Below are 10,862 nucleotides of genomic sequence, written 5' to 3'. Positions count from 1 at the left end.
GTATACTGTTGGAATTAATTATCATATGTGGTCTATGGAACAAGGTAAGGGTCCTTGAGTGCAAGTAAGCATTTGGCTTCTTGTTGGATCCTTTGATTTATTATATCTGTCGTTCAAAAAAAAAATGTCTTAATTGTTTTTATTATTTTTTTAGACTCCTAGTTATAGTCTTAACGGGTTGTTTTAGCTATACATATCTAGTCGTGATAAGGGGAGTAATTAATCAAATTTTGGGTTATTTTTTCGGTTAATAGAATTAGGAGAGTTTATTCTAAATTAATCATTTTACTCAAATATGTTTATATCAATTAAGCATTGTGATCACAAGATAAGCAATTAATTAAATAAGATGTATAAAAAGTCATGATGGGTTTATAGTGATGTTTGCGAATTGCACCATCGATCCAAGGGTGGATGGAATTAATGCTCTTGGGATGAATCGGAACGGGACAGGAGATGAGGTGACAAGGCTAACTAATTAAGGTGGAGATGATTTGGCATGGGATGTTGGAAGAGTGAGAAGGCCATTCTAAATAGGAGAAAAGACATAGAGGGAAATTGGCTTTGGGAAGGAGAGGAGTGGGATGCATAGCAGCGTTCCTTGGCTTGGGCAAGGGAAGCGACACAAGATGCCGGAGTAGGATTTTGTCACCCTTATAGCGATTATGGCGAGATGATTTGTCTATAGGATTGTCACGTCAAATAGCAGCCATTTGTGATGATTAAAAAGGAAATTTGTGACGATGGCATCGATGGTGCACAAGGGGAACACACATTAAGGTGATCGAGGGTCAAGTAACCTCATACTATTTTTTATATGTTAAGTACGATATTATGCTACTAAAAATCGATTGACCCCCCGAAGTTTTAAACGATAATCCCTGTAAATAACTTAATTTGTTTGATTGATCTAATCAAATAGACATATGAGTTAGTTGAATCAAAGAACAAGTTTGAATTTTGCAAGGCTTTTTTTTTTTTTACAACTAGACAAAGTTAGGATTAAAATAACCCCCCTTATAATTACAAAAATAGTTAAAAAAAAACCTATTAGGTACACCTGGTTATCCATTTAAATGATTTGTTGACCGTTAAAAAATAGTTACACCCAGTTATCCGATTAAAAAATTAAGTAAGCGTATCAATTACATTAATTGTTTAATTTGCTTAATTTTTTTATTCAACACTTAAAACACTTCAAAAATCAAAGCATTTGTTGATACTTGAAATTTAGTATTAATGTTAACTTTAGCATAATAATAATAATAATAATAATAACTACTTGTTAACTTTAGCATAATAACAACAACGGAAAAGTTTGAAACATAGCTCACCCTCCAAAACCAAATCATGTGAACAAAACTGAAATCACCTTTAAAACATCTCAACAAAATTAAAATTATGTTGATAACGATATATATGAATGAAGGTATGAACTAAACAAAAAAAATACAAAATCTCAACTAAAAATGCCAAAATATCTTAATAATCCGATTCAACCTGATAGAAATTTTATATTGACCTGATAAAAATCTCTTTTATAGTTACGAGTTTCACATAATATAATAACTCTTTAAATTTGTTGAACATGTGAACGATACAAATCATATAATACATGCAATACAAGTTGTGTATGACGTGATTCTGTGAAACCGTATATTATACACATCATGTTGCCATTAGTTTTTTTTTTTGGTTAAAATAACATTAATTCGAAAGGTTAATCATGTCTTAAAAACTTTTGGCTGGTGGTTATCCCTTTTCTTAATCTTCTAATTAACGTATCATCCTTATTATTATTATTGTTACTTAACGACCAACAAAATTATTTTATTAATAAACCCGGTCACCAGGACTAACAAGGAATTCCCCCGACAACCAACACAGATTACACCTAATACACCCTTATACCACATGGCATCACTCATCTCTCTCGGATACCATTACAACAAAACAAAATTAAACCCACACCAATCCTCCCAGTTTAAATCTAACCTCTTCGATCTGTTACAAACCCACAAAAAACTCGAAGCTTTGATTTCTCCAATGGTATTATTATACTATATAAAAGGACAAATGTCATAGAATAGTAACCAAATTTCTAAAGTGTAAGGCCCCCGACCCGGGTGCCCTATTTTCTCGCTAGTTGAATTTACTCATTCACATAATTCGTAAAATCATAGTTAATTAAAGCATTTCGTGGAATTTAAACGTCATTTGTTCATACATATCATAAACATCTTGTCTTAAAATAATATAACATGAGTCTTAAACATAAAACATAAATGACACGGGTGTCTTCTTTTCATAGCGATGTTAGTCTTCCTCTTATTGTCACGTGTCCTCTTCAAGCAATTTGTCTCATTTTACTTGCCTGCGTGCATACTAAAAGTCAGCTACGCTGAGTGAATTCTAGTTAATTAACATACATTGCATTCACTTACTTACTAATACGCGTCCGAAGATACGTATTAATACTTACATGTTCCTTTATTAATCAATCATACATACATGCATTCATACATTCATACTCCTTATTAACCACATACCTAGGATACTATAAAGATCCGGTCCTCACTTACCTTGGATATTATAAGGGTCCAGACCCTACATACCTCGGAATTATAAGGATCCGGTGTCCTACATATCTTGGATCTCCTCAGAGTCCAGTCCCTACTTACCTTGGATATTATAAGGGTCCAGTGCCCTACATACCTCGGTTATTATAAGGGCTCGGTGCCCTCTATCATCCATACCATTCTAACTTCATTACATTTCCTTTCTAGTTCCTCAAATCATAACTAATATAACATTACGTGCATACTAGTTAAACAATCCATATCATTCACATTCAAACACAAACATATATCTAATATACACTTACCATTCAAGTTAAGTGTATAAATCTAAACACATCGTAATATGCACACAGCCCCGAAAACATAACACATAAAAGGGGCTAGAACTCACCTGGATCCTATTGCGTTCACCGTTAATGGTAATTCCTTTATTCAACTATGCATGACTAACTGTTAATAATAGACACGTATTAGTCTCCATATTTGCTTATTTACTTATTTCATTAAGTTAACGGGGTTAATTTTTTAGTTAACTGAGCCGACATGTGTCCTTCATATATTGCTCATATTGATTTAATATTCTAAATCCTTCTTTATTACCTTTGTTCTTACGTATCTTATTCTCATTTCATTATTAGTTCATATTCTTTATGCGTTTATAAGTTAACGTCTTTAAACGGGTTCAGGTTTGGGTTTCGTTCAAGTTCTTGCATCCACATAACTCCTTTGCTGGTATTATACTTTATTATTATATTAGTTCTTTACTTTTCGTTCTTATTATTATTACATAATTACTTACTTTCGTAAGTCACCCTTCGTCTACAAACTTCTTTTACTTTCTTCACTTACAACGGACCCTTTTTGTTTAAGTGTTACCAAACGGGTCCCATGCGTCATCGTTTTCGTAGGAGGCGGGTTATGGGTTCAAGATAAGTCGGGTCTCGGGTTTTGTCCATGTCCTCACACCTTTATAACTCTTTTATTAATAATAATAATAATAATAATAATAATGTCGTCGTCGTCTTCTTCTTCTTATTATTATTATTATTATTTACCCAACACCCTTACACTAATTCCATTTATCAAAAACCCCCCCTCAAAACCTAAAAATCCTACCCCCCACCCAACCCTTCCTTCTTCTTTCCTCTCACACCTAAAGCCGCCACCACCATCCCCTGGCCTCCTTTCCTTTTTCCGACGACACCACAACGACCATCGCAGCCGCCGCCATCACTCTGCTTCTTCTCCCTTCTTTCCCCTACCGCGGCCACCGCCACCGGCCTCCATGGCCTCTGGCCACCAAGCTAACGCGAAGAAAAGGGAAGACGTCGGAGCTGGTAAGGAGTTGGGTTCGGGTTTCGCATCCAACTTCGCATAGGGACTTTCGCACCGGGAATTTCGCATGAGTTTTTTTTTTTCGCTTGGAACTTTTTCGCATATGATTTTCGCTTGGAACTTTTTCGCATAAGATTTTCACGCGAAATGGGTTCGGGTCTGGTTCCAGCAGTCGCGTCTAGGGTTTCGCGCGGCTCTCTTTATGCCAGAGCCCAGATCCAGGCCTCATTTGCCCGTTTGGGTCCACCTCGGATCTCGTGTCCGTTTTCCGTCCACCGGAAACCCACCCTCGCCGGAGCTCAGGTTCTGGGTTTGGCTGAGCAACTTGGATTCGGGTCTTAATTTGGTCGAGCTGACGGGATTCGGGTCTCGCTGAAGACCCGTTTGTACCATTTATTATTGTTATTGTATTCCTCACGACATTATGGTTATTATTATGACTAGATTCGTTTGGAACTTGTTTATCTCGATAAGTTTTATGTTGATTCGTTTATGTTGTCTTGGCTCGGTTTCATGTTAAAAATCTTAATGAATACATAAACGAAATGAACATAATATTTACCTCTTGGATTTGATTGGTTAGATCTTAAGTGTTTGGAAAGACGGATTGTGTGCACGGGGGGATTTTGTTGTGTATGGATATGTGTGCAAATGATTGTAATAGTGATGGTGAAATGTTAAGGATAGGGATAAATGATTGTAATAGTGATGGTGAAATGATAAGGATAAGGATAGGGATAAATTAGAGTTTAGGTGTTTAAATATGCAAAGCCTAAAAGCTTTTAGGCCCAAATCATTCTTAAGTCCAATAACCTCTTTTAATCTTATCCATATCCTACATATAATGTAATTAATATAACATCACAAGATACGACAACTAAAATAAACCGTCTTACTTTATTTGTTTACAATCATTCGATCAAAGTAAAGAACTAAAATAAACCGTATTACAACTAAAAAAAATTTTGAACTACTTTAATCCTTGGGGTTTAAAAAAACATACCAGATTAGTCCATCCAAAAACTATTCTTGGACTACATCTAACTTCCGTTAGTTTTTCCATCCAAAAACATATGCAGTTACTAGTACACCCCTGATTCATTATAAGAGTTAAAAACATCCATCTATCAATTCAGCCATGTCTTCTTCTCTTTGATCGATCAATTGAAGCCCTAATGGCTAATTCATCAATCTATCAATTTGAACAAAATTATCATGTAAAACTCAAATTCCATCCACTGTTACACAATTTTTTTTATCTCAATATCGTCGGACGTGGATCAACAAATCTAACCGTCACCGGTTTTGAGTCCTCCATCACTTCGCCGCTGCGAATAACCGTTTTTCCGGCCTCAGTTTCCACCTCACCGGCGGCGGTGGAAACCGGAAGCTAGCAAGAAGCTCAGTGAACTTAGATATGATCGGCGTGAAAGGATTCAGAGGCTTGGTTGATTCGTAGTCCGCCATGGTTGAGTCGTTGCAGGTTGAAGACACCCCTTACACTTCCTGGATAGATTGATATTTTTAACTCTTATAATGAATCAGGGGTATATTAGTAATTGCATATGTTTTTGGATGGAAAACTAACAGAAGTTAGATGTAGGGACTAATCCTATTCGTTTTTAAACCCCAAGGATTAAAGCAGTTCAATTTTTTGTTTCAGGGACTAATAGTGACTCCGTTTTTAAACACTAGGTACGAAAACAGTAATTTTCTTTAAAAAATAATTATGAGTTGAAAGAATAAAAGGAGCGGGTGTTTAATAGAAAGTGGGTTTCTCAGTGTTTCAGTCTTCTAGGGTTTTGCCTCTGCGACTGCGCTATCAATCAACAAAGAAGAAGAAGATCGATAGCATTAACAGCAGCAGCAGCCATGGCTACCAAAGTCCAGAGGATTATGACACAACCAATCGTATGTATTCTCATCTTGCCCTAATTCTCTGATTTTCCCCAATTAGTGTCTAATTTTGTTTATATTTTGCAGAATCTCATCTTTAGGTTTCTTCAGAGCGTAAGTTTTAGCCTCAACCTGCCTTTAATTGTTTATTTTATTGGATGATTTGTTTTAATTTATATTTTGTTTACGGTACAGAAAGCTCGTATACAGATATGGTTGTTTGAGCAGAAGGATTTGAGGATTGAAGGCCGTATAATTGTATGTCTAACACACTACACTCACTTGCATTGTTTTGTGCTTAATTGCTTAACTTAGGAGTGTAAGCGAGCCCGAGCTTGAATAGGCTCAAGTTCGGCTGGTTTTGAGTTTACCAGAGCTCGAGCTTGGCTTGTTTCGAACTCTTTTTTTTCAATTCTCGGCTCGTTTATTATTTGTTAATTAATTTAAAAAAGTTTTTTTTGCTATTTTTAAATATTTTGAGAAAAAAACTAAACGAGCTTAAGCTCGGCTTGAGCTCGTGTAGTACCTTAAACGAGGAAATGCTTGGCCTGAGCTTGGCTGTGCGGTGTGAGATTAATACATTGAAGTCCAAAAGAGGTAAAGCTTAAAATCAAACAAGGCTCGTTGAGGCCCGGCGAGGCTAAATGAGCTTCCCATACCAGGCTCGATAACTAAACGGGCTTTATTTGAGGCTTGAAAAAGCTCGGCTTGTTTTAAGCAGTTTGCCTATTAGGATATTGAATATTAGAGCTACAATTTGATTTTGTGCTTTTATAATTTTGTGTTTAATTGCTTTTATAGGGTTTGTTTTTTTTTAAATCAATGTGTCTTTGAAACGTCATAACTACATTTTGCCTTATATCAGATGTTAGGAGTAGAGTATAAAACGGATATGAATATGCAAGTACCATCCAAATAAGTTTCTGGATGACTTAATTGACATCAACCTTGGTTCTAAAAAGAGTGCATTTAGGTCTAGCCGTTGCTCTATGTACAGCAAAAAGCTGTTTCTTTTTCTGATCTGTTACATTTCAAGCTTTTTAATCAAGTCAACTGTTTATAATCTTGTCATTCTTTTGGTCATTTTTACATAGATGCTATTCATCCACTTCCAAAGACTATTCTTGACCAAATTTGACTCTTATGTACATGAAGCGCATAAGGCCATGAGGCTTTATTCTGATCGCCTTGTGCTCCTGATGTGCGCTTTTGAAAACCAAGGCATCCACAATCATAGTATGCCTTTAATTCTATCTGTGTTTTTTGTTTTACCACTTTTAGGATTGGATACCTAACACCTGGTGATTAGGATGTTGAATGTTGATGTAAAGTCGTGTTTGGTTTAGTTGACTTGCATAATTGCATATTTATAAGTTCTCATGCTTTCCTTAAATAAATCATGTAGAAATGTGTTTCTCATATAAAACTAGATATGCAAAGTGGAGTATGAATGGTATGGAAATATAGAATGTGAATATTATCTTCTTCTATGTTCAATGATATAATGAAAGGCATGCGCTTGATGTAGGGGTTTGATGAGTACATGAATTTGGTTCTTGATGAGGCTGAGGAAGTCAGCATAAAGAAAAAAACCCGAAAGGCTCTAGGTTTGTCACTTTTCCATTATCTTGAATTCCTCGGTTCATATTTTCATGTGTATGTTGGATGGTTTTCTAAGTTGCAAGTTTTGGGTATTTTTTAGGCAGGATTCTGCTGAAAGGTGACAACATTACCCTCATGATGAACGCGTATGTGACTAGTTCTATATTACTCACTCTCAACTAATGTCTACTTTAATTTTCAATGTGATTTAACATATTTTTTGTTTCTCATTATGTTCAGGGGAAAGTAAGCAGAAGCATTTCTACGAGGAAGATCGATGCTTGCAACTTGTGTTGGTATTTGTTTTGATGAGTGCTAGTTAGGGACATTTGTGAGAATTAATCCAGCTTATGTTGATGTTTTTAGGTTTGTAAGCACCCAACTTTCATGTGTTACTAATCTTATTTGAATTTTGCTTTTTGTATGTGGGCTGGCTAAGCTAAGCCGCCGTTTTTGCATAAAATCTTTACCTTGAGAACAAGGCACAGAACCACAAAATGGTGGTCTGATACAAAAGCGAGTATAAAATGCCTTGTGGTGGTAAGCGCGAAACCGTCTGTTTGATGATAGTATATCCTCCGCTAGTCATGTACCAGTGGTGGCAAGTGTGACTTGTATAGCTTTAGAAACCATCCGTTTGATGATAGTGCATCATCCACTAGTCATGTACCAGTATTCATTATCTATGTTGTATAGCTTTAGAAATCGTCTGTTCGATGATAGTGTATCATCCCCTAGTCATGCACCAATATTCATTATCTATGCAAGCGTGACTCGTGTATCATCCACTAGTCATGTACCATTGTTAGTAATGACCCGTATGCATTGTAAACATATAACACAGAGATATTGTGATATCCGAGAAGTCTGTTAGAGAGCCTACATGTAATAGTTGAGTTCTTTTGGATCATGAGAGCAATTGGTTGAAGACGAATGGTATGCACGCTTCGTATGCAAACTCATTATGCAGAATGATAGAATCTCAAAGTATCATAGGTTACAATACTTTGATCCTCGCTGGTGATTTACCGTTACTAGCTCCATCATTTACACTATGTGTGACAGTATGTTTTGACCTCAGCATATGATATAACGACCGATCTTAACATGATATAACGGCCTATCCTAAGTCCTAACATATGCTACAACATTCACCATGAGGTACTGTTGAGTATCATAATCACACTTTTTAAATTCTTTACTGATGCTGCAAATCTATTACTGAAACTAGAGACACAAAGTGCATAAAAAGAAAGCAAATATATACTAAAGAAGACTGTAAACTGTTATTTCCAACAACAGACAACATTTACTGCTGATTAAACTTTGTATTATGAAGCTGTATCAAAAATGTTTTAACATCAGAAAGAAATCAATCAAGCACTTACCTCTTCCAATCTCTCCCTCAAAATCTTCAATCCCATATACCTGCAAAATTCAAAAACCACCAAATTATCATTCAAACTCAAAACAACACAAGAATCAAACACAAACATTTACATACCTGCCAAGCATCAAAACAGTAGCCTGCGGATTCGTCCCAGGCGAAACCGTGAAAACTGAACCATCAATCACCCGAAGAGAACCAACGCCCATGATCTTCAAATCCGAATCCACCACCGCCCCAACTAAACACCCACCATGATAATGCCATATCGTGTTCACCGTCCGCCTACAAAACTCACCCATCGCCTCATCACTCGACCGGTTAGCCGGCAGCCTCGCCCCCACAAACCTATACTCCGCCCGATGCCTCCGGTTCCAAAACCGAAACCCCGACATCGCCCGAGTCCTCAACATCTCGCCAATCCTCCTCGTCCCATTCACACACCTCGCCAAATCAACTGGATTATCAAAGTAGTTAAACCGAACAATCGGTGGCGTCGCGATATCCGTCGACACCAAACGGAGCGAACCCGCCGACAACGGGCCAATTATCTTTTCCATAATATTCGCCACGCTGAAATACATCGTCGACGAATGCGACCCCCGGCGGTGGCTAACGTGCACCGGCGACCGATACGGACGGACATCCGACGACGCCTCGAGATACGCGCCGGAGTCGGTAATCCCCACTACTTGTATCAGAGAATGAGGCAATAAACTCGGAGACAAAAAGGATATTCCGTTACGCGGGTTATCATACAAAAACTGTCCAACAAACGGCGAATGACACGTGACCGGAATCCCCCAAGACGAAAGATACGAACGTTGACCGAGTCCACTTAACAGAAGTAACTGAGGACTACCAATCGCTCCAGCAGAAACAATAACCTCGCCGTTAAGTCTTACACTAGCGTAATGGTAACGGCCGTTAGTGTCAACGAAAACGACGCCGTTTGCGTGTTTAATTGAATTAGAATTAATAATATCATCAGTGAATAATATCCGTTCCACGGTGGCGTAAACACCGACTTTAATGTTTTCTTTGACGGCGTCGTTTAACAAATCCGCAGCACTGAACCGGTGACCGGTCGAGTTAAAAGTCGAACCGCCGATTTTGGTGCCAAAAGCGTGAAGTAAACTGTAACCGTTAAACGGCCGTACACCGGACTGTAACAAACCGTCGCGTACGGACACTTGCCACGGCTGTAACTCCGGTTCAAACACGATTAGGTTCTCAATCCATTGATACGACTGTGCGATTAAGCTTTTATCGAAGTTGATACCTGACCGGTTATAAAACTCGTCGACGGCTCGGCTGTAGAAGCCGGCGTTAATGGCGCTGCTGCCGCTGAGGACACGGCCGCGGGCGTTGGGGACGTTTTCGTCCGAGGTGAAGGATTCGGCGGCAGAGTGAGGTGAGTCGAGTTGACGGAGAGTGGTGATGAAGCCTTCTTCGCGCATGACGCTAGGGTTAGTATGGGGAACGCCGCCGCGTTCGAGGAGTAAGACGCGGAAGGTGGAGGATAAGATGGCGGCTAAGGGGCAGCCGGCGGTGCCGCCGCCGATGATGATGTAGTCGAAGGTGTCTGTCAGTGGAAGGTCGGTTGCGTTGATGGTGAATTGCATGTATGGTGGACCTAGGGTTTGGTAATGAGTTAATTAGTTGAAATAATAATAATAATAATAATAATAATAATAATAATAATAATAATAATAATTGCATGGAGAAGGTGGTTGCTTACTCTGAGATAAGGCGGTTGAAATTAGAGAGAAGAGCAAGCAGAGGATGATGATGATTGACGCCATTAATGGCGGATATCTGCAAGTTAGAAGAAGCTGAAATGGATGGAAGCCAAATTGGGGTTATGAAGACGTTGAATTAAGTTTTTGGTGGGAAAATCAGTTAAGAGTTCTTTTTTTATTTCTTCACTTTTATTTTAAACAAATGACTTTTGTTACTACAAGATATCAAAAATGGCAACGTGGATTCAAACCGCAAGTTTAGGTGTCACACAATCACGGGTTATGATTTTCATACATTCTCAAAAGGAATGACATGCATAA

The 10,862-nt window shown here is 37.9% G+C and overlaps 2 protein-coding genes across 2 annotated transcripts; one reads left to right on the top strand and one right to left on the bottom strand.

Moving 5' to 3' along the window:
- The first annotated feature begins 5,710 nt into the window (after positions 1-5,710).
- Positions 5,711-7,804, top strand: LOC143595353 (uncharacterized). Its single transcript, XM_077074386.1, has 6 exons — positions 5,711-5,825; positions 5,898-5,924; positions 6,006-6,068; positions 7,339-7,417; positions 7,513-7,558; positions 7,653-7,804. Exons 1-6 carry the CDS (start codon positions 5,787-5,789, stop codon positions 7,660-7,662), a joined length of 264 nt encoding a protein of 87 aa, XP_076930501.1. The 5' UTR covers positions 5,711-5,786; the 3' UTR covers positions 7,663-7,804.
- Positions 7,805-8,788: 984 nt separating this feature from the next.
- LOC143595352 ((R)-mandelonitrile lyase-like) lies at positions 8,789-10,604 on the bottom strand. The gene is made up of 3 exons (XM_077074385.1): positions 10,541-10,604; positions 8,917-10,435; positions 8,789-8,840 (listed from the first exon to the last, which is right to left on the bottom strand). The coding sequence occupies exons 1-3, from the start codon at positions 10,602-10,604 to the stop codon at positions 8,789-8,791; spliced, it is 1,635 nt and encodes a 544-aa protein (XP_076930500.1).
- Positions 10,605-10,862: the final 258 nt, after the last annotated feature.

Source organism: Bidens hawaiensis, unplaced genomic scaffold (assembly GCF_021521415.1).
Source record: "Bidens hawaiensis isolate Kalapana, Puna unplaced genomic scaffold, B.hawaiensis_p1.1 tig00044923_1, whole genome shotgun sequence".
Classification (NCBI taxonomy): Eukaryota; Viridiplantae; Streptophyta; class Magnoliopsida; order Asterales; family Asteraceae; genus Bidens; species Bidens hawaiensis.
This window is presented reverse-complemented; position numbering and strand designations above follow the sequence as displayed.